Below are 24,362 nucleotides of genomic sequence, written 5' to 3' on the forward strand. Positions count from 1 at the left end.
AAGAAATGCAGCCAACTCAAAATTATTTGGGGCTAGTCATCTGCTTCGATAGTACCTGTGGTCTCACTGCCAAAGGATTAGTGAGTTGTATCTGTAAGGTCAGAGCTACAGGTCCCACCACCCTGAGGAGCCATTGATTCCACTCTGTTCCAAAGTCAAAGTCAGCTCCTTCTCAACCTTGTGAGATCCAGCACCTCACCTGGTTCACTACAGCTTATTGGCACTACCAGTTTCTGTCCTTTGAGGTCAAGGTTATGCCCTATTCTCCTCCATAAAGCGTTCCTAGATTTCCTCAGCACTTTCTCCTATCTCCCGAAGTCCCTGCCAGTTCCTAAGATATGCAAGTGCTTCAAACATGTTATTGCATTTTTAGCTGTTTCCAAGGTCAGCTGTCTCCCCAGGGCTTTCTAAAAGACCGGAGCAAGGGGTTCTAGCATTCTTCTGAGCCCATCGTCATGACCAGCCCATTTTAGTGCTCAACAATATACAATACTGTGTGATGCATAATATTTGAATCTATCACTGTGTGTGTCTTACTGGGTGTAACTTGTTAACTCCTGGGTTCGGGGGCTTTTAGGTGATAAGGTGGCTCCACTCTAGCCTCAGGGAGGTGGGACAGCTGGGGTCTGTGCCTCTGCAGAGTGGTGACAAGACCTCCAGGTGGTTCGTGTGTGCTCAGACAAGATGGTGCTGTGAGACACAGAGTGATCCTATCTACCCTTCCCCAACCCCTTCAGAGCCTTCTTGTTTTGAGTGGCATCTATTAAATGTCTTTTGTGCTTGGCTCTAATTACCTGCTTCTTAATCGCATGTCGTCAGCAACGGAGCTGGTGAGAGGGCAAGGCTTTGTAAGCCATGGGAGGACCTGGCATGGCAGCAATCCCTCGAGTAGGTCAGAGCTGGGGCAGGAGAGAGGGCAGGTGTTGGGCCTAATGACACTAGGTGTTGCCCAGGATGGGCGGCCACTTCCTGGGGAACTGGGCCAGGCATGGAGAAAGGAGAGGTGGGCCAGAGGAGCTAGCCAAGTGTTTGTGGTGGAAGAGAAAGCTGTAGGCTGAGCTGAACCCTCAGAAGATGGCTCTGTTTCAGGGTTGGACTCTCTTATTTGAATAGAGGCTGTGCCTTCAGAAGCACGCCCCTGCTTTAATCTCATTAGATTCTCAAAACACCCTGCTGAGATGGGCAGGGTCAGCATGAAGATTCTCATTTGAAAGACAGGAACCAAAGGCTCAGAAGTCTCAGGACTTACTTCATCAAGGGATCAAGGACACATGGGGGCATTCTGGCATGTTTTTCTTGCCTCATTACGTAATCTAACAATGAAGATAATGAAGATAACCAGTAAGCCAGGGGTCACTGTGGGCCAGGCACCATGCTAAGAACTTTGTAGGGATAATTTTATTTATCTTTCCACTAGCCCTTGATAAAGACAGTGACCCCTTTCTTTATCAGCTGTACTCTGCCTGCCATAAGACCAGGGATGTCTGCCATTTCTGGTGTCACGGCGATCCTGTGCAGTGGGCATGCTGGACAGAGCAGGAAGGAAGAGTGGCAGCACCTCATTATAAACACACATCAGAGTCTCCTCCGTGGGGTGCTTTGGGCTGAATGGGTGTTTTGTCCATTGTAAAGTGAGGTTTGTCTTGGGTGGGGTCCTTAAATACTACACTGGAGTGTCAGTCCTTCCATTCTGACATGGACTCAGAGGAATTGGAACCAAGCACTGTCATGATAAAGGATAAATGAGGACAGGGTGCAGTGGCACACACCTGTAATCCCAGAGGCTCGGGAGGATGAGGTAGGAGGATGAGAGTTCAAAGCCAGCCTCAGCAAAATCGAGGTACTAAGTAACTCAGTGAGACCCTGTCTCTAAATAAAATATAAAATAGGGCTGGGGATGTGGCTCAGAGGTTGAGTGCCCCCAAGCTCAATCCCTGGTACCAAAATAAATAAATAAATGAGGAAGCTGGAAAAACCAGGTCCAAATGGAGTGTTTTCACTTCCATTTATCTCTTCTTGAAGGTTGAATTCCTAGTGTTACTGCCAAGCGAAAAGACTAGCAGAGAGACCAAAATTGTTACTGTTTGTTATAGTACCTGTGGTCTCACTGCCAAGGGATTAGGCTCTAAAGAGAATTTACCTATTACAACTCACCTGTCTCACTTCTAGGCCCTCCCCAGGCCTCCCCAGCTGTGGTTGGCCTGTGAAGACCCTCAGCTGTCCATCCCTTGTTCTCTGTCTTCTGATCTGTACTGTGGTTGCCACTCTTCTTCCTGGGACAGGTCTGATTAGGACCTTCCTCTAGAACAACCCTTAGTGGGTCCCCAGTTCCTACAGAATCAAGCCATATCCCTAGGCCCTTTAGCTAACCTTGTTCATTATTATGAGTGCTAAGGAACCTCTGCTCATGCTACACTATTTAACTTTCCTTAAAAAGACCAAAGTGTTTTTATTCCTTGGCCTTGGCTCATGTTGAAATGTCACAAGTTCCCATTCATTCATTCAACCAACCATTACTGAGAACCTGATTTGTGTGCTGGATCCTGGGAGTACCCAGATTGGAAACACATACTCTGCCTTGAAAGGATTCAGAACTTCTACCCTGACTCTGCTTCTTTTCTGATCCTCTTGTTTGCAGGGATGTTCTCCCACCCCTACAGCCACAGGAAATCATTATTCTTTACAATTCAGTTCATCCTTCAGGTGCTCCAAAGAAGCCCTCCCAAGTCCCTGAGGATACCATCTTGTTTTATATACTGACTTATTCTGCTTAATTACCTGTTGACTTATCTGTCACTCCCTCTAGACCAAAAGTTTCCTTAGAAGAAGGAGATTTTTTACCCCAACTCAGTCAATTTTTACCCCAACGCTGCTTGTATCTAGCAAGTACTCATGAAAATGAAATCTGAATGTCTAATCTCTCTCTGAATGTGCAATGCTTAATGACATTGGTGTTTCCTTCCCATCTTACATGTCTCAGAGCTATCAAGATCATTTTGGTTAAGTGTCATGATAGGCCTAGCTTAAATCTGAATCATCCACAAACACTATGTTTCTCTTGGGTTAGGCAAGATTGGAAGGATTCAAAGCAAACAAGCCCTTCCCAATGAGCAAAACACCAAACAACATACAAGGTGACCCACTGGTGATGCTAAAAATGAATATCTCTGATCTCTGCTCGTATTGTGCTCTTCTTGCTCCACCCTGCCTTCCCTCTAGGTGGATCTGACGCTGAGGGGAAATGGTGGGTGATTCCTGGCTTCACTGTCGGCAAGTTACAGCTGATAAAGCAGATGGCTGCCTTTTTCTATGGTGCTTTTTATTGTGCTTATTAAGAAGTGAAAACGATGATGAAAGTCAACAATTTGTCTTAGTCCTACTTTTATTGGTGACGGGGACTCGGATGGAGAGTGATGCTCAGTGAGACCCTGCCCAGATACAGGCCTGTCACTTAGCTGACCCATCCTCCTCCAGTCACCACCACATCTTTATTGAGATCAGTGAACCTTTAACCTTCCCCCAGCTCCCTCCTGGAATCCATCCTGGTAGTGCTAGGAGAAGGCTTTACGAGATGACCCCAGTGCATGATGACCCCCTGCCTTACCAGGAGGAGGTGGCCGTTCGAATACAGGTCTTACCTCGGGAGCTATGTAATCGGGAGTCCCACAGAATGTGGTGGTTGTCACGCCGTTCAGAATCCCTTCCTTGCACATCCCAAAGTCGGCCAGTTTGCAGTGACCTTCTGCATCTAGAAGAATGTTGTCCAGTTTCAAATCCCTGTAAGACAGGCCAAGGCTGCATGGTTAATGTCTCATTCACCCTGATAGGGTCTTCTTGAGTTGAAGAGATGTGCACATCCTAGGGAAATTTTCAGAAGAAAAAGTCCTGACAGGGGTGATGTGCCCCAAATCAATCTCAGTCCAGGGGTCTCTCATGTTGGTCGACTGTGGACAGTGCTGCCACTCTCCTCAGCATGAAGAAGGGGCTTCCACAACCCCAGAAACATATCAAGACCACTGCAGCTTAACAGATTAAAGTTAGTAGCCATTTACCAAAGACCTGCCATGCATTGAAATTCATATTATTGAGACCTTCCTCTGAGAGAAAGGGACAGGTTATCCTCCATCTGTCATGAGTTAATCAGCAGAGGGACACATGGTGACATTAGTATACATATTAACATCACCCAAGAATCAGGTACTTTTTTTTTTTTTGGTACCAGGGATTGAACCCAGAGCCACTCTACCTCTTATTTTGAGACAGTGTCTCACTAAATTGTTGAGGGTCTCACTAAGTTGCTGAAGCTGGTCTTGGACTTAAGATCCTCCTGCTTCAGCATCCCAAATCTCTGGAATTACAGGTGTGCATCCCTGAGGTGCTAGTTTTTCAGGGCATGAAGTATGTGAGCTGCTGGATTTCAGAGGTGAGAGCACAGATGGCTGGTGCAGGCAGTGAGGGCTTCTAGGGAGCAGTGGCTCAAGTTTGGATAGAGGCTTGGTTTGGATAGACCATGAGGACAGAAGGTGGGAGGGAGAGGAGGTAGATGTAAAATGTGCTAAAGAGACCACAGAATTGGGTCTGAATGGTGAGGAAAGACAGGTATGTTGGGACCAACCTCAGAGAGTCTCAGATGCCAGGAAGAGGGGTCTGAAATCCGTGCCCACAGCGACAGACGCCCTACCTAGGGGAGCACCATGTGTGCACAGCATCAGTCTTCCAGGGGTGGTAGGCTGAGGGGAGGAACTGGTTGCAATAACCTAGGCTTAGAGGCTGTGGATAGTTCTGTACAGAAGGTGAGGGCCATGTGGGGGGCATGCCAGCCTCAGCCAGTATGGCTTCCCTCTGCTCTGTTTTACACTTTGTGGTTCTATGGAAGAACTAATATGAAACCTGGGGTTCTAAGTAAAAATTTATCTACCACCCAAGCCTGGAAACCCCAGGCTTTGGCTTGTAGAAGAATCCAGACTGTCCAGATGGACATTCCCACCCTAGGCCTCCTTCAGCAGCCACTCTGAGCTGGAAGGGGGTCTTGCAAAGAACACCCATTCCCCTGCATGCAGAGAGCAGGAAGGGCCATGCTCATGACCTGCTGGCATTTGAACTTGAACTCCAGCCACTGCCAGGAACCCGGGCCTGAGTGCAGAGGTGGGGCAGGAAGCGCTTTAGGACCTGCCTGCCTTGCTTCCATGACTCTGTTTCCGTTTACAGCTGGGACTCTGGGAAAGAAGAGAGCACATAAAATGTGCTGCTCTAAGCAAATGCTTGTGAACTACAGAAAGAACAGTGAGCCCAACCAAGCAGAGCCGCTGAGGCCAGTCTCCCTGTCCCCTGCCCTGGCAGTGTATGTGGTTAAGGCTGGGGGTAAGAAAGCAGGGACAAATGCTGGGCTGGGATCCAGGTGCCCTGGGGTTTTTCACTAATGATGGCATGGCCCTGTAGAGTCACCTGGCTGGGCCATCCCCTGTCAAATCAAAATAACACACTCTGTTTGTGGGCTTGTCTGACGGACTAATGGGATAAACAGTGTGAAAGATGAAGGTATTTAATATCACCACATGCATTTCCTACAGGGGAATCTGAGTTCGAGGGAGTCCTGCCTGCCCACTTGCAAATGTTCCATCGCCAGCCAGCAGGCTCTTTGGGCTCTGCTAAGTCAAGTTCCCCCTCTGTGCTCTAATATCCAGAATCGCCTTTCCAAGGTCCGTATGGATGTGAGACGATCATAATGGCAATGCTTATAGAAGTAACAAGAATGATGCTTCTACATGTGTGGAAAGCAGCTCGTGATTGACATTCATGCCCTGAAGACCCCTGTGAGTTAGGAAGTGCACGCTCTGCTACTACTTTATCCTTGCACAAATAAATAAATGGGAGAGGGAAGAAGGCAAGTGGGTTTTGAAGGTTACCAGGAACCTCCTGCTCTGAAAGCTGGCATCTTAGCGCCTCTTGCCTCAACCTGGGCGGACTTCTTCCAGCACTGGCCACAACTCCTAACTTGATAAAATGCCCTGGGTGCCAGCCCTCAAAACGCTCTCTTTTAAAGTATTTGTCATGTCATGGGAAGGATCTGTTTTGATTTTTGTATATATGGGATAGATTAGAATGTACCAAGGTGGTCTGAACCCAAGACTGTTCTAGCTCAGGTTTCTGCATGAGCCCTCCTGGCCCTCAGACACAGCCCTCCCCCCTGCTCAGGTTCCTAATCTATTCAGGGAAAAAGGGAAGGTGGGTGTCCCATTTCTCCCCACCTCCTTTTTGCCCCCTTTGCTTCCTATCCTCGCTTCTCCTTGGGGAAGAAGCTGGCTCAGCTACCAGCCCAGAATGACCACCTGACAGCCCAGTATGACCACCTGGTCTAGCATGTTCTGCAGGTAGCTGTGCCTGCACTGTGCCCCAGGGAGGCTCCAGCCCAACACACTTCTTCCTGCTCTTCTGCTGCCAGTGCCTAAAATCCCACCTCTTGTCACTTTCCTCCCGTTCCCTCTCTGCTCTCTGAATTTCCTCAAAACTCTAACCCCCTATACACAAATACCACCTATGCAAGAGTTACTGACTTCTATTTCTTTTTTTGTGTATGAAAGAAAAAGCTAGGGCAGCTCAAAAGATCCCTGGGCACCAGACAGGATGTTATTCGAATTTTGTTCCTGTGTGGGGTCTTGAGTCTCATTAAAAAGAAGAGGGTAGCTGGGCAAGATGGTGCATGTCTGTAATCCCAGCAGCTCAGGAGGCTGAGGCAGGAGGATCCCAAGTTCAAAGCCAGCCTCAGCAACTTAGTAAGGCTCTAAGCAACTCAGTGAGACCCTGTCTCTAAATAAATAAAATACAAAAAAGGGAGGCAGGATGGGGATGTGGCTCAGTGGTTAAGTATCCCTGGGTTCAATCCCTGGTAAACCCCCCCACAAAAAAAGAGGGTTCATTCCTCTGGGACCTTCCCCTCAAGGGGGTAGGGGACAAAGGTTGCTAGACTGCTGGAAGGAGGTGGTGCCAGGACCCTGTGGCAGCTATTGTTTTCCTCCATTCTTGCCAGCATGGCTGCTCACCAGCATGGCTGCTCCACTTCCTATTCCTGCACCAGGAGTCTCTCAGCAGCCGGTGTTTAGTGCTGCCTCTTTGATAGGCTTCCCTAGGGAGGAGGGTTGGGAGCAGTGGTACCCCAGCCTTTCCTACTCCTATTCTGAGGTCCAGCTTCACAGCAGGGTGGGTGGTCTTTCCTTCCTACAAGTTCCCAGGCACTCAGGACCCAGCCAGGCACATAGTAGGTACTGGGCAAACTGGACAGCTTTGCAGAGAGACAACTGCCTAGATATTAGTCCCTGTCTACTCAGTCCTCCAATACAAGGGCACTTTTGAGGCATGAGACATTAAGGAGTAGGTTCATTTTTTTTTTAATAGAAGGAATACAATAAAATCCAGCAACATCTCTTCCCTCTATACAAACCAGTGTGACCTTTACTTATTTGATTTATCTAATAATAGTTTCATTCAGGGCTGGGGTTATAGCTCAGTGGTGGAGCACTTGTCTAGCACATGTGAGGCACTGGGTTTGATCCTCAGCACATATAATATATTAAAAAATTGTCTCATTCAAATTTTGTTTTTCAATAGGTCAGACATTATTATGTTTAAAAAATATGAAAGTATCAAAGGGCAGATGGTAATAATTCTCCCTCTTTCATCCATTCCTTTTTGTTTTTTTTCTATCTGTTCCTTACAGGCAATTGTTTTTTATTCATTCCTGTGTATCTTCTCAGTCAAACTTTATACATAAACAAGAAAATGTGAAGATACATTCATTTCCCCATTTTTAATAAATTAGGTGCTGACTGCATGTAGTCTTCGGGGGCCCTTACCTTTTTTTGCTCGATCTGTATTGGAGATCTTTCTATCTTGGCACATAGATAGAACCTCCTAATTCTTTATTTTATGCTATATAATATTTCACTTTTTTTATTGGGGAATATTTAGGGTATTTCTAAAATGCCATTACAGTGTTACTGTGAATAACCTCCTGCGTATGATATTTTTGCATGTTTGCCTGTGCACCAAGGAATCATACACATTTCTTAGAAAAGAAATTTCTGAATTAGATACTGCAAGAATGTGAATGTCCTTGAATGTTGCCCAACCACTCTCCTTTTGGCTGAAATATGTATACTCCCATGAGCAATATGTGAGAGTGCTTGCTTCTCCACATTCTTGCCAACATGGTATGTTGTCCGGTTTAGGCAGTATGTCAGGTAAAAACCGTATCTCAGTATACCCTTAAGTTTCTCTGTAAGTTTCAGCATTTTTTCGTACCTTTAAAAGAAAAGAGTATTTTTTTTCTTGTGACTTATCTGTGCTAACTTTTTTCTTTTTGGTGTTTGTTTTTATTGATTTCTAGGAGCTCTTTCTCTTTCAGGAAACAAACTTTGTACAGGATAAGAGTTACAGACACTTTTTCTAGTTTATTATTTGGCTTTTGACATGGCTTACAGTGGTTTGGGTGATATTATTTATTTTTATGTAACTGAATGGATGCTTTACTTTATGGTTCTTGGATTGTATGTCTTAATTTGAAAGGTTTCACCCATTTTAAAGCTATAAAAGCATTCTCTCAAGGTTACTTCTAGTATTTTTGCTTTCATTTTATAAGCATAAGACTTTAATGCTTTTGGAATCTGTTCTGATAAGAGGTGTGAAGTATACATCCAACTTTACTTGTTTCCAGCTATCTGGAAACAATCCCAGATGTTGAATAGCTCATCTTATCCTCACTGATGGAAATGGCACCTTTATTAAGTCCTCATGTCAAATCCTCTTGTGCGCTTGTGTTTTTTCCTGTATCTTTTATTCTATTACATTGCTCTACACTACACTTTAATTATCACAGGATTATGATGTTTTAACACCTAGCAGAACTTGTCCCCTTCTTCTTTTTCAAATTTCTTGGCTATTCTTACTTGTTTATTTTTCCATATGAACTTTAGAATCATTTGTCTAGTTAAAAAGAAATCCTGGTACTGTTTTTATTGGGAACACATCTAAAGTTATAAATTAACTCAGGGAGAATTGATATTTTCATGATGTCGAGTTTTCTTATCCAATAATATTGTTTATCTTTCCATTTGCCCAAGTCTTAACTGTGTCCTTTAGTAGCATTTTAAAATTCTCTGGTATAGATCTTGTGCATTTCTTATTACATTTTATGGCAGATTGTTGGTTGTCCCAATATCCATTCTCACCTCCTTCGTTAGTAAGAGAATGTTGAAGTTTTTCTCTTTTTTCCCCCCGTTTAAGTCATGCATGTAGCCATGCAGCTATAAACTAAAGTGAAAAGCCTCCCTTGGAGCTGGGTGTGGTTATGTGACTAAGTTCCCACCAATCAAACATATGGCAGTCTCCTTAAAAGGAAGGGCCTTCTTGCTCTTTCCTTCCTTTCTCCTGTGTCCGGAATGAGGCTATATATAATGCCTGGTCTTAGTAGCTACCTCAGCCATAGTAAAGATCAAGTCCAAGGAATGATCCTATTACTTTCATACGAAAAAGAAAAAATCTTGTATCTTATTGAAAGCACTGTTGTTTGGAGTTTATATGTTAATTCTACCTAAACCTACTTCTAAATAATCCAAGCTATTATTTTATATTTTAAATCTCTATCATAAATGGGGTTATTCCTTTAATTAGAGCTTTTTTTCTGGTCACATATGTATATGCCAGCTATTGATTTTTTCTGGTCACATATGTATATGCTAGCCACTTACTGAATTCTCTTTATTTTTGCAAAGTAATTTTCCAACTGCTTCTTCTGAATTTTTCAGATTATCCGCAGTGATCATTGCCTCTCTTTGTTTTCAGTGTTTGTATTTCTGATGCATTTCTCTTCTCTGATTGTATTGACTAGCATCTCAAAAACAACATTAAATAATAATAATAGGTGATGGTGAGCATTTTTAGTAGTCCCTAAGTTAGGACCATTTCCCCTGAGACAGAATGCCTTAATCATAGTTGCTTGTCCCTTGGATTGACAGCTACCTTACTGTACTCTCCACTAGACTAAGACTTGAAAGAAGTTCCATGGAAACACTTCCTCCCCAGCTGCCAGAGGGACACATGGGCTGTGGGCAAGAGGCTAACAGCAGACTCTTCAGCATCCCTCTGATCCGGGGTTTCTCAACCTTGGCACCCTGGGGCCAGACTGACATTTGGGACTAGATACTTCTTTGCTGTGGGGCTGTCCTATACTCTGCAGGATCTTAGTAGCGTTCATGGCCTCTGAGTTAGTTGTTATTAATACTGACCTCTTGTTGCATTGAGACTTTGCCAAACAGCCCTTGCGTGTCTCTGGTTGACAACTACCATTCTAACCTAAGTCTTAAGCAGTGATCAAGGTTCCAAGATGGCCTGACCCAGATTATTAAGCCAAATAGAGATTTGGAAGCAATGTTTTGACTAAAAGGAAAGGGTACATTTGCCTGGAGTGTTTTCCACCATTTTATCCCTGGGAGTCAGGAATCCTGACTAGACCAACATGTGGCGTCATTAACTCAACTTTTAAAACATGTGAGAAAACTGAGGCTCAGAACAGGCGCCTTGCCTGAGGTCACGTGGTTGGGAAGAGGCAGCACTGGGCTGCCTCAAGTGACTGCTACTGCTGTGTGTGTGTGTGTGTGTGTGTGTGTGTGTGTGTGTGTGTGAGAGAGAGAGAGAGAGAGAGAGAGAGAGACATTGCCTTTTAGCTAAAATGTAAGATGCATGAGTTGGAAATCTCTATGTGATGTTTGGGCCCAAATTCCTCTGGGCTGGGAAAAGAAGACTGTGGTGAGAAGGGAGCCACAGAGGCCGAGAGATCATGGCCACTGACAAGGATGGATTGATTTAGAGGCAGGATGGCAGAACCCAGGCTCCCCTGGGGCAGGAGTGCAGACCTCTTCCAGAAAACCAAAAGACGTCAAGAAAGGAAATTCCCTCAACAGTGTACTTAAAAAAATTCTATAAAACCTATCTGAGGAAGGGAAAAAAATCTAGCAGTTCGTTTCAGGGGAAAAACACAAAAAAAAAACCCTTGACTTCTAAGACCAACTAGACTTGCTACTTTATTGGGGTGGGAAAGGGGAAAAGGACTGTGGGTAAAAACAAGGGTCCCTAAAATGAGTTTGCTGTGAGGGAAGGAAAAAAGGACCTAATACTGAGAGAGAACTGGTGTGTAAGGCAACCTCGTGGACATGTATGATAGGTTAGACAGTGTTTTTAACAAAAGTATGCTATATGGGGCAGGGAAGGGGTGCTGAGAACTGAACCCAGGGCTTCATGAATGCCAACTCATGCTCCACCCACTGAGCTACATTCCCAGAAGTATGTGGAGTTTTTTGGGGGGAGGGGCGGGTTTTTTTCCGGGGGGGCAGTTACCGAGTTGAACTCAGGGACACTAGACCACTGAGCCACATCCCCAGCCCTATTTTGTATTTTATTCAGAGGCAAGGGTCTTGCTGAGTTTCTTAGCACCTTGCTTTTGCTGAGGCTGGCTTTGAACTGGTGATCTTCCTGCCTCAGCCTCCTGAGCCACTGGGATTCAAGGTGTGTGCCACCACGCCCAGTGAAGTATGCTTTCAATATGACAAGAAACCAACTGTGGAGCTCTATAGCAATGTGTTTAGAATAATTTGAAATACATATCTTAGCTTCTAACACTTGCCCCCAAGGTATGGCGCTGTGTGTATCAAATCTGTGACAGTGGTATATACACAAGAAGTGGTCAGTCCTTCATGTTGTAATCTAGATGCAGAGTGGGACCACCAACTTCTCTCTTTCCCTTGTTCAGGTAGGAAGTGAGGCCATTCTGAACGGGAATCTGCTGTTCCTAGCTGGTTAATGGTGGGTTGGTCCAACATACCTATGAGACTGAGTTTCCTTATTTGTTAAATGGGGATTATATTGCCAGGATGGAACAACATAACCTGTGTGAAAGCTCTAGTACAGTGCTTGGGATATGTAGTTACTTCAGAAATTCTGCCTTCTCCAGGGGTCTCTCAAAACCATTTCTTAAAACATGGATCCCTTGCCAGGAAAAGTCACTAAATCCCTAATGACTCTTCATTTTTGAAAAATATGTAGTATCTCCTATTTGGTATGAGCCACCAAAGATAGATGAGAGAGAGAGAGGAGAGAGGAGAGAGAGAGAGAGAGAGAGAGAGAGAAAGAGAGAGACACACTAGACTTTCAGTCTAGCTATAAGAAAATTATAGGACCCCCACCCCCGCCCCATGCATGCATGAGAACACGAAGCTCCCCAGGAAGAAACCAAAGGTGAGGGTTGGGGGTAGGGTAGGGGTGGGAATGGAACCACTCAGGTGTTAATAACCAGGATGGATGTGACAGCTTCCAGACACTTAATAACCTTCTTAGGACTGGGATCTTGGCCCTGGGAGTGGCTACCACATGCTATCAACTGGGGATCTCCAGGGGTGGGGGTGGGCAGTGAATAAGCCCACATTAGTGAAGTGAGCCAGGACCTGAACTTCAGATGTTGGATGGAGCCCTTTTTGCCTCACTGGGCAGCTCAGCTGTCACATCCTTTCTGAACACAGCCTTTCCCATTTGGGCCACTCTATCTTCCAAATTCGATGGTAGATACCCCTCCAGAGTAAGGGCCAGAAAACTTTTCCTTCAGTAAACCACACAGCATTTTAGCAGAGGGTTGGCACATGAGGCTCTTAACCTATGAGGCAAAAAACTGAAAAAAAAATATCTTTTTTGCATGATTCAAAAATTCATCATGAAAGATGAGATTCATATGTGCCTGAATCCTTTAACTAGAACCTGAATTTTTAATGTTTTAGCCCCTGTGGCACATTAGTTCCACAAAGCTCAGGCCTGAGAGCCATGCACATGAGAGCAAATTCCTTCAGTTACTTGAAGATAAGAGATCAGAAAATTACTCAGGGATGCCAAGTATTTGGGTTGCCAGAGCACAGGCCCTTGAGGGAGGTTATAAAGAAACTCGGCTTATTTTTGGACAAATAGTGGAGACTTTGTGAATGAGAGTGGCTAGTCAGATGGGAATGGAGATGTTTTTGACAAATGAAACCAGACACCTTCATATTCAACAATCAATACCTTCAAAAGAAATGTATAGTCAGATTCCCTTCAATGTTGTGGCATTGATAAATGCAACCTTCCAGTATTCTCTGTAGCATTCCCTGTGGCAGGAACCTTCCCTCGATCCCAGGAAAGCTGAATCTCTCAAAAACCTCCCTAGACCAACCAAGAAGCAAACAAAGTCCATCTATTGCCTCTCCAATGAAAGCAAAGGCACAACTGGGAACAGTGGCACACGCCTGTAATCCCAGAGACTGGGGAGGCTGAGGCAGGAGGATCATAGTTTGAAGCCAACCTTAGCAACTTATCAGTGAGCCCTAGGCAACTTAGTGAAACCCTGTCTCAAAGTAAAACATAAAAAGGAGATGTAGCTTAGTGGCAAAGTGTCCCTAGGTTTTATCACCAGTACCAAGGGGGGAAAAAAAGTGCAAAAGCACAATTTGTTTCAAAGCCCAAGGTAAAGGTTTTCAAAATTCTCTACTACAGTGCTGAGTCAATGGCAGTATTTCATATGGGCCAGTCTGCAGGGAAACCTTTCCCCAAGTGTTTTCATGGGGGAAACTCAATCATTTAGGAGTAAAATAATAAATACCTTTATAAAAAATTTCCCCAAATCCTTTTTATGCCAGGTTCAGTGTTATCTCATTTAATTCAACAAACACTCTGTGAATCTGGTAGATGATGATGATTATCATTTTTAGAGATGAAGGTGATGTGTTCTTCAGGCTGGCCCTAAACTGCTAGGCTCAAGCGATCCTCCTGCCTCAAGTGATCCTCCCGCCTCATCTTTCCAAGTAGCTGGAAGTACAGGCAGGTACCACTGGGCCCCTCTGATAGGATAAATATTATCCCCATTTCCTAGGTAAGGATAAAAGATCTGAGGGGTTGTTTAACTGGTCCTAGACACACAGGTGGTGAATAGTGACAGTGAGTCCTTCCTAACAACACTTCCATATTCTTAGCCATTTTACTATGTTGCCTGAGGAGAAAAAAAAATGTATTACATCCACACTCTGCCCTTTTGTGGGACAGAGAGTACAGTTGCTGTTGTTAAGATGGTAGCTGTTCCTGACTCGTGGCAATATGCTTATAAGATGTAACTGGTAACCTAGACAAGGCTATTTTCACCAGATGGCCCCTTATCTGGAGAAAGCAGACATTCAGCCATTACACCAACAGCTGGGAACCTGAGGTGTCAAACAGCAACCCAGTTTACAGCCAAAATAAATAGCCTGGGGCTGTACCTTGGCATTACAACTTGGAATCACTGCAGAGTAATTTATCTGATTGCATGATTATCCAATTTATTTTTTAAAACCATAGTAAGACAAGCACTTTCTTATCCTTAATAGGCCTGGATAAATTCCTGACATCCCACCAATGGGAGATAGGCATTGACCTGTGGCTCCTAGGATCATTATGACACCCATATCTAGTCTCCCACCCTCTTTAAGCCATTGGTCAACTTACTCATCAGAATAGCAGAACTCAGAATATAGACTGGAGTCAAGAACAAAAGTGACCCCAAGCAAGCTGCTTTCCTGAGCATTATTATCCTCAAAGTAAGATAAGAATGGATGAGTTAATCCCCAAGGACCCTTCCAATCTATGACCCCGGGAAGTGCAGGAAGTTGGAGCCCATGAAGCTTGGACCTGCAATCCTGGCTAGTGCACACCAAATGTTTCCTTTTCACCTTGGAGCAAACTTTTGCCGGCAGGCCTTTTAATACAAAATGTAAATCAGACGGTGCTCTCTCTTCCTTGTATTCTTCAATGGCGTCCCAGGAACCTGGTTTCTAGTGTGGAGTGAGGGAACTTTTACAGTCTCCATGAACATGGCCCTCTAGCCTTGTTTTTCACCCTGTCCCCCTGACAGTCCCAACTAGGGGCTGGCAGGTCTTTAGCTGGTCCCTATCTCCTACCCTGATGTCCTACGATTGGCCCTACTATGTGTCTGTCTTAAATGATGGACAATGCCACAAGGAGAGGGCCTCTGATTGCCATAGTGGCCAGTGTAGTCCAGCACCTCAGGACTGTTTGGTCAAGTGGATGAAGGAATAAGTGAGTAGAGAGGAGAATTCTCAGATCCAGGCCCTGGCAGGCACACATTTCCAGAAAACATATAGAAAAGTTCAAACATTATTATTAAAAGGATTACACTGAAGTCAAAACCATCAGAAACAGCTGAATCTGGCTTACTCTCGCATCCTCCCATCCATTCACCCCTTCATATTCAGGAAGAGCCCCAAGCAACTGTGAGTCCTCTGCGAACCCTGCAGCCCCTTCCAGGGCGGGCAGTGTGGAGCTGAAATTCCTTAATTCTGCCTCAGGGACTGGCCCATCTCCCTGCCATTTTGGGCCATTTTCCTCTTCTCTCCAGCCACCTGGGTCCCTGGAAGCTCCTCAGGCTCACCAAATGCTTTCCTGCCTGAGACCTTTGCCACAGCACTGTTCTCTCCCCCTAGAGAACAGAATCCTTATTGTTCCGGTCTCGGCTGGACCCTTAAAGATGCCTCTCTTGATCCCTCTATCTAAAGAGTCCAACCCACCCCCAATCCTTACTTGAATCTCAGCCACAGCACCTTGGTCACTTCCTTCACAGCACAGCTCACATCTTGTAATTGCTTTGCTTGCTTATCTCTTGAAGTATGACTGGTTTACCTCGCATGAACTCCATGAGAACAGGGACTGCATCTTTGTGTTTATAACTCGGTCCCCAGAGCCCTGCAAAGTGCCTGGTGCTCAATGTTCATTGAACGCTGGAATGGAATAACGGGCAGATCCTGTAATAAGTCTGTTTTAGTGACAGTCTAGTTAACGGCCTAATTATAACAACTAACAACATCCCTTACCGACTTGGCCTTCCGTGTAATGATTTCACAGTATTCACTGAGTTTCTACTCTGAGCCTTTTCTTGCGAGGCCTTGAAGATACTGAGAAAAAAGACATAATTCCTGTCCTTAAGGAGGGGCCTAGGGTCTGGAGGGAGACATGGACATAGGCCAGGGCACTGGGGATGAGGGACTCTACAGGAGAGGGAAAAAACAGGACACCATCACTAGCCTTAGAAGGCACAGCTGCTGGCCTCGCCTTGTTTGGGCCCAGCGATATGCAGTTCTTAGTGTAGCCAACACTGTCATCACAGCAAGCGCCACTACAGTGGAAGAACCAAGAGTAACCTTCCTGGAGGCGTGCCTGGAGCGTGGTGGAAGTGGTCTTCAGAACCTGATGCAGGGCCTGCAATTCCCAGACAGGAAAATCCAAAAAGCTCTTTGGTCAGAAGAAGCTGCCAAAATTTTTAGTTAGTGTACATCTTCCATGTTCAGCCACGCAAGGAGCCACGTGCTCGGAGATGGGCCAGCCCTTTGCAGGTCACCCCGGCCCAAAAAAAGAGTGGAGGAAACGCAAATGGAACTCCCCACAAGTTGAGGGGGATGTAGGGGAAGCACGTCTTCCTGCAAACGGAGGGTCACCCGAGTTACTTGGAGGATATCAGAGGCCTACTGCCGGGCCAGGGGGCTGAAAGAAGGACTGACCTCTGAAGGGACAGAAAACAGATTTTATTATTCTTAAAAAAGAAATCTCACATTTGTATTTGTTTAATTTGGCCAGGGGAGGTATTTGCTTTCAGACCGCGCGGTGCATTTCAGCTGGCCAGAAGTGTGTGTGTGTGCGTGTGTGTGTGTGTGTGTGTGTGTGTGTGTATGCGTGCGCGCCCGCGCGCGTGCGTGTGAGGGCATGCGTCTATGCCAGCGAGGAAGGGGGCAGGACTGTGCTCATGCCCACACATGGTCTTATGGGCTCAGATCTGTGGATTAAAAGATGACGAGGATGCATTGAGGATGAGGCAGGCTGAGAAGAATCCCTCATCTTCATCAGGGAGGACACAATCTGCTGGAGTTTGTGAAATAAAGACATCCTCCATTGATCCCTTTGGTGAATACTGACCCAGCACCTACTGTGTACCAGAGAGGCCAGGTTTTGTGGTGAGGGGAAGGGTGGACCAGTAGTTCAGACTGCACATGCTCAGACTGAGGTGCCTCTGAGACATCCTATTGAATGTTCTGACCAGGTGGTTCCATGTGGAGGTTTGGGCTGAGAGAGTATGAGTGAGATCTTCTAGGAAGAGGGTGTATAGCGTGAGAAGAGAAGAGGGCTAGAACAGACTGGTGAGCAAATGCAATACTGAATGGCTAGGACTTGTGATGTAGCAGCCAAAGAGCCAAGTCAGGAGACAGTGGTGTCCGGAGACCCAGGAAGAGGGAGAATCTCAAGCAAAGGGTACAGTCAGCCAGCGACAGGGCTCTACAACTCGGTAATTCAGAACTCTTTATAATTAGCTGAGGTCCCAGGAGATAGTTATTTTTTCCTTATTTATAGTTATTGGTGTTTTCTTTCTATGCTTTGATACTCCAACTTAGAAATAATAACGGGGCTGGGGGTGAAGCTCAGTGTGTGGCAAAGTGCTTGCCTAGTGTGCGCAAGGTCCTGGGTTTGATTCCCAGCACCATAAATAAAAAGCAAAAAGCAAAGACCTATAACTTGGACATACTAACAATAAGTACTAGCAGTAGTTGTATTTTTTGAGAAAAAAATTTTCAAGCCAATGGAGGTATCAGGTACCAGGGTCAGCCCCAGTGAATAGCTTCAGTAACGAAAAGAGCCTTAAACCTCAAACTTGCCATGGGAAAAAAGGAGGGGATTTCCAGAATTTGACTCAGGGAAAACAAGAAAAGAAAGCAATAACTCTGGGAGACATGACCTTGGGCAAAGCAGCAGCAGTCCCCATGCAGGAAGAAGCCCAATCCACAGAAGTTGCTTATTCTCCACGAACTCTAGCCTTAAAGTCTAGAAGGATCTGGCAGCTTTTCTTCCACTGATGCCCATCCCAGGCTGTCCCTGAGGAGTTGGTTGGTCAGTGCATGGTGCTCTGACCCGCCAGCAGTTCAGCATTCCTGGGCTGTCTGTCCTCTCCACTCCCAGGCCCAGTGCCTTCTGGTTCCCTGGCCAGCAATGCCTACCAGACTATTCCACTGGAGGGGAAATCTGTACTCTGGATATTTCTTTACTTACTTATTAAAATTCGTCCTTCCCTGTACTATGTGTCCTTCCCAACTATTTGCAAATCTCTAATGTAACGGAGATAAATTGGCAAGCAGTGATTAAAATGTACCTCCTCCAGGGGACCTACATGGATTGATCAGAAGACTAGAGCGTTGGTAAATGATTTAGGCCAGACACGCCACTTCCCAGGACCTTGCAGGAGGGGGCCTGGCATTGCCTCCTGAGGATCCTCAGGGTCACTGCTTAGCTTCATCCTGAGTCAACTGCTTCCTTTTCTTCTTCTTTTTTTTTAATCCTACAACCTTCTTGCAACAGTATTTGGATTTTCTTGATGTCATTTGGTTGAGGCTGCTGTTCACTTCCTGGCTTTCCTGGCAACCACCAACTGAGTGATCCTCACACTCGCGCAGGTGGTTTGGCCATAGATGCAGGTGAGCTATGAGTGAGTTATGTTCAATGGAGGGAGGTACTTCAAAAAGGCTGACCCATCTCTGCTCCAGGAAAGAGTGACACCCAGTTTTTAAACAAAGTCAACCTACAGTTCAGGTCATGGAAGTACACTGAGGACACGGGGTACACACACAGATAGCAGAAGGCCCTCACATTTAGCTCTTATGGTTTTACTAATCTTGAGAATCCCCAAAGGTCAAGTAGCAATTTCTACCTGTGTAGAATGCACATTTTAATTTGATTTTTAATGAAGCTGTTGTATTAGGTAAGTCAGTTGGCCAGCCAATGAGCCAAACCAAATGGAGATACGTGACAAGGTTGGTGGAAAGAACATTTCTCAGCCAGAAAGCAAGAGCTTAGACAATTTGCTGGTTGTTCCAATCTATGACAAATAAGTCCTCCAACTATTCTATTCTGAAATAAAAAAATCATGGCAAGTGTCAAGTCCAAAACTGAAACTTTACTGAAAACTAGGAAGGTGGTTAACACAGGCTGTGAGGGTGTGCCAGGAAATATAACCCTCAATCCTCACATATCTACTTCACTACAGGTATTAATCACACCATATACCTTATTTCATATATTTATTACATGAAATTCATAGGCATCCATTGGTTTGGACTGAGCTCCTCTTGCACCAGGCCCAACAGACCAAACCAAAATGGAGTTACTCATACTGAAGATCCAAACCACCAGGCTGAAACCAAGTTATTTATTTGACCTTCCCAGAAATCAGATAAGATAAATAGCCAAATCCCCAAACAAGCCAATTTTAGTTGATAAGAAAGTCTATTCCGATTTAACCTTTACAAAAAAGTAACCTGAAGTCACCTGATGGCAACCAGGTTTTTCTTATTTTTCTTTTTCTTTCCCCACTTTCCTTACAAGACCCACTATTCTGCTACTATGGGAACTCTCATTCTATTTTGTAGAGTGGAGGCTGCTCCAATTCATGAATCTTAATTAAAAGTACATATATAATAATGTAGAGTGAAGTGTGTGTGTGTGACATACAGTATGATTAATAGCACATAAAGATGCAGAGAGGAGAGAAATGTTGAGAGTTAGCCTTTTTATATATTCTGCAAGAAGGTAGGTATGTGCTGTGAGAGTAGGCCTAGGTAATAAGTAACTCTCAAGCTCTCTTTCTCTGTCCCATCTATTAATCATATATACAGTCTACTTAATGATAGGGACATGTTCTGAGAACTGTGTCATTAGGTGATTTTGTTGTAGTGTGAACATCATATTTACATCACAATTTACACAGACTACCTTTCCAGATGATGCAATCTAATGGGACCACCACTGTTCAGACAGCCTGTTGTTAAATAAAACTTCTTTATGCAGGACTGTACTTAATTATTTGTACAATAAGGTAAATACAAAAAGTACATATACAATAAAGCATACCTTATGATTAACGCATGCTATATGTAGACATATGTTGAAAGTTATATGTTCTCATATATATACAACAGATAATATATAATAAAGTATATATGCAATACAGTATACAGTATGATTAATATATGAAAAGATTATTCTGTATGATTATATGTCATTTAATTTCATGTAACAAAAGTACATATAGTGTACATACTACATAAAATAAAAGTTAATTATAAGTGACTTATTAGATCATACTTTGTGTTGTTGGTCTTTTCCCAATTTTGCAATTTCTTCTTACCAACCTAATGCTTTATGCTAATCGAGATGAAAACAAAACAAAAAAAATTACTCTTAAAAGCTTAAGAGTATACAAAAGCAAAATCTGTCATCTTATCAGGCTTAAGGAAAAAAACACTATTTTCATGTGCTGACAGTCCCTAATGGAGGTTAATTAAACAAATGCTAATTTTCTAATCTGTTGATGACTGGCAAATAGTGTATGTATTGCCAGAGATTAGCTGTTAAGATAAACACCCACAACCATACCTGCTCTTTTTTGAAACCATGAATGTTCTGATTTAATGGAAAATCACTGCAGGGCACAAGTATAAACTGTAAAACAATTAAAATAATAAATCCAAATGGCAGCAACTCCCAGTTGAATCTTACAACATAAAACTAAACAGCTGCCAACCCACAAGCCCTGTCCTGGGTCCTCTAGCTGCTGGGGCAAGGCACAGGCACAGGCATGTCCCAGGGGAGACGTCCAGTGAGAAGCCAGGCCAGCTGGAGTCCCAGCTGAGAGAGTAAGATGGTCACCCAGGCACAGGAGGTCCTAGGGTCCTACTTAGCTTGCTTCCCTTCACAGGGAAAAAAAAATGATTTGTTCATGCATACCAATATTTATAGGGTGTATATTATGTGACATACACTGTTCTTAAACTTTAAGATATAAGGTCCCTGAACTCATGGAGCTTACATTCTAGCATGAAATGAGACAATCCACTAATATAACAAGAAATAATGCCAAGGAGTGAAGGTGCAATGAATGTTTAAGCTGGAATTAACTCTGGTCATGCCCTTGTTTCTTTCCCATTAAACAAACATTTGTTAAGCACCTTCTATGTGCCCCTGGCCTCTGTGACTCTAAGACTTGGCTTCTGCCAATGTCATGTGAAACCAGCAGGGTATGGAGCCCAAGGATGGCATTTGGTGAGCATTTACTAGTGCCCTTTATGTCAAAGAGCTTATTTCATTCCTCCCCCCAACCAAACTGTGAAATGTGTCCTGTTACCACTCCCATTTTGGACAAGACCAAACTGAGGTTTAGAGACTGAGTACCTTGCCCCACAGACCACAGCTAGGATAGGGTTGGGGAGCCCCACAGAGTGAGGTATGAACCCACCCCAGTCTCCATGTGTGCCCAGATGGGTGATAGAGAGGGAAGTCCCAAGAAGCTGCAAGCTCCTCAAAGAATGATCTGCATCTGTTGCACTGTCTGTATTCTCCCTAGACACACACTGCCAGGAGCAGAAGGTGGTCAAGATATACTGTCTGGTTGCTCTCTGGACCGCTGAAGTTTCCTGCCAGGAAGGCCTTGAGGAGTATGCTTACCCCAGTCCTGATTTCTCCCTCAGTAATCACAGTTCATTGGCTTATCAACAGGATTCTTAATGGTCAATCAAAAAACTAGACTTGGACCTTTGGAAAACTGGTTGAAAGACAGAACCAAAAAAACAAAGGCCAATTTTTTTTTTCTGATAAGCAGATGCTGATCCGTAATGGGGTGGGGGGTAGGGAAGAATGAAGGAACTTTAGGTTGTGCAGAGGAAAGTGAGGAGAGGGGAGGTTGGTGGGGATGGGAAGGACATTGGAATGAGATGGACATTATTACCCTAAATGCTCATATGATTCCACTACTGGTGTGATGCTGCTCCATGTAAAGTCTGAGGAATGAGAAGTTGTGCTCCATTTGTGTACAATGTGTCAAGATGCATTTTACTACCATGTATAACTAATTAGAACAAATTAAAAAATTATTTTTTGAAATATTTAAGACAGATGAGGGAAAAAAAATATTAAGGATGTAAGGATTAGGGAATGTTTGTCAAAATAAGGACCCTTCATGATGCCTCTTAAGGATCAGTAAGACAAAGCTGCCTGATTTTAAGCAGGAGAACATGACGTCTCATGGAGCCGAGTCTGAGATTATTCTCATTTCTTATTAACAACATGTGACAATAGCAGTTTAATCTCATGGAGCCTCAGGCTCCTAATGTGTGAAATGGGCATAACAACACTCACTTCCAAAGGCTTACTGTGATGCTCAAATGAGATAATGTTGGAAAGGTTCATAACAGTTCCAAGTACAGAGTGTGTGCTCCACAAATCCTATAAAGAACCTTGACCAGTCCCCCGGCCCCACCTTGCTCGTTCATGGTAGCAGGTTATCCAAGACTTACAAACTTGGAATTATCTTGGGAGGTAGGGTATTGTGTTGGAGGGTGGAGAGGCCCTGTTGGGCATTGTACATTCACCACAGGTACTTGCTGATCACCTGCTGAATACACAACTTGGGTTGACAGCATAGTTCAATACCGTGAAAAGCATTCAAGAGCAGTGATAAGCAATAGTGAAGGTATCGAGCCTCTGCTCTGAGAGCAGGTTGGGGCAGATTTGGCCATGGATGTTGACACGACTGTGAATGTGCAGAAGCTGAGAGGCTAAGGGTAGAGGCTGGCTTAGGGTGCACATGCTCTCTTTTACTTATTAAAAAAAAAAATAAAAAACAACTCTACATAGCTGTCTCCAACTTCAAAATAAAACATTAAGTTTCTTATTAAAACCTGCAGGAATCATTATGTGGGAGGCTTTTATATTAAAACAGATTCTAAGAATCCAGGGTTTTAGTGATATGTGAAGAAAATATCCATGATTAATGGTGGAGGGGCAAGGATCAACGATGCTGAGCCAAGCAAACCTGAAAGCTAAATAAAGAATTGAAACTGAAGAGGCAGAATGAACTAGAAAGGCCCAAATTTGTAAGCTTTCTGGCCTCAAGCCTTTCTCTTTTTCCATTTGTCCCCCCATCTCCTAGGTTAAAGGCCTAAGGCTTAAAACAGCATCAAGTCTGAAGTTTGAAGATCAACTGCACACATACCTTGGAGGAACTGATCTAGGAAACATGTGTTAATGTTGGGCCTTAAGAAACCTCACTTGCTGCAATGGCTTTCCTCATGCATCCTTGCCTGGCCTCAGTGGTATCACTTTTCCTGCATGTGATGCCCACTAGCCTGCATGCTCTTCCCAGCTCCTCACCCACCACTCTCCAGGGAGCCTGTGATAGCAGTATTCCTTGGTCTTCAGTCTGAATGCTCAAGGGAAAAGGAGAGGGGACTCATATTTGTCAAATCTTTGCCATAAACCAGGTCCTTGCTAAACCTATGTAGGAATGCAAGAAAGAATTACCTCCAGGAAAAGGTGTTTAATCTGGCATTAAAATGGGAAATACATGTCCAATAAAAGATGCAAACTATTAACTACTCACTTTCATTCAGGCTTTTGCAAAAATTGCTCCCTCCATGTGCAAAATTCCTGTGTTCTCTCCATTGGCCAATGACTCCCATCACTTCCTGTAGGAAGTGTGCATGGAATCCCTAGTTCGGTTCAGTGCCCCTCTTAAGAAGTCCAAGGCACATGGACTTCCCCTGCCATAGTATTTGCCACAAGGAAATGTGAAGGACCCTGCAAGGCAATGAGGTCCACAAAGAGGGAACAAGGGGAATGGATCTGGGTCACTACTCAATCACCAGAGCACCTTGCACACTGCCTGGGATACAGTCAGAACTTAATAAATATCTGGTGGTTAAGAACGAATATAGGGACAAAGAGGAGATCCAAAGAGATCTCTGTGGGCTGAACAGAGTCAGCTTCCAAAACAGGAGGCACCTTGGAAGTCCTTATTAAGGAAAGATCCACTAAGTAAATTTTTTTTTTTCTGGAAACATAACACTGCCTATGCCCAAACATGGATGCCAAGCTGACAAAGCAACACTGCCTGAAACCCCACAGCAAGAACCAACCTGCTGGGGTATTAGTACCTGGCTTGGCAGCGCCAACCCTGTTGCTTACATCTGCCATGATCTTTGCACAGATTAACCTGTCTTAAGTAATTCTTAATCATTTAAAACAGGCACTTCACTTACACACAATGAAGACACGTACAACTGGATTTTGATTCACACTCCATGTTGTGATGGCACTAATCATGTATGAATGGTCTCTGATTTTCATGCTTATTTAATCTTAATGTGAATTAAGAATGACTCATTGTCTTAGGCTTAACATTTGTTTTATTCTCAAAGTTCCTTACTTAAACA

At 44.2% G+C, this 24,362-nt stretch overlaps 1 protein-coding gene across 1 annotated transcript in view; it reads right to left on the reverse strand.

Annotated features, from left to right (window-relative positions):
• Window positions 1-24,362, reverse strand: part of PRKCE (protein kinase C epsilon) — a 480,838-nt gene that overhangs the window by 32,534 nt on the left and 423,942 nt on the right. The window contains exon 12 of the mRNA XM_081265157.1: window positions 3,639-3,777. Within this exon, the coding sequence (XP_081121283.1) occupies window positions 3,639-3,777 (139 nt within the window). The remainder of the gene's footprint in view (window positions 1-3,638; window positions 3,778-24,362) is intronic.

This window comes from Spermophilus citellus (genome assembly GCF_964194105.1).
Source record: "Spermophilus citellus genome assembly, chromosome: 13".
Classification (NCBI taxonomy): domain Eukaryota; kingdom Metazoa; phylum Chordata; class Mammalia; order Rodentia; family Sciuridae; genus Spermophilus; species Spermophilus citellus.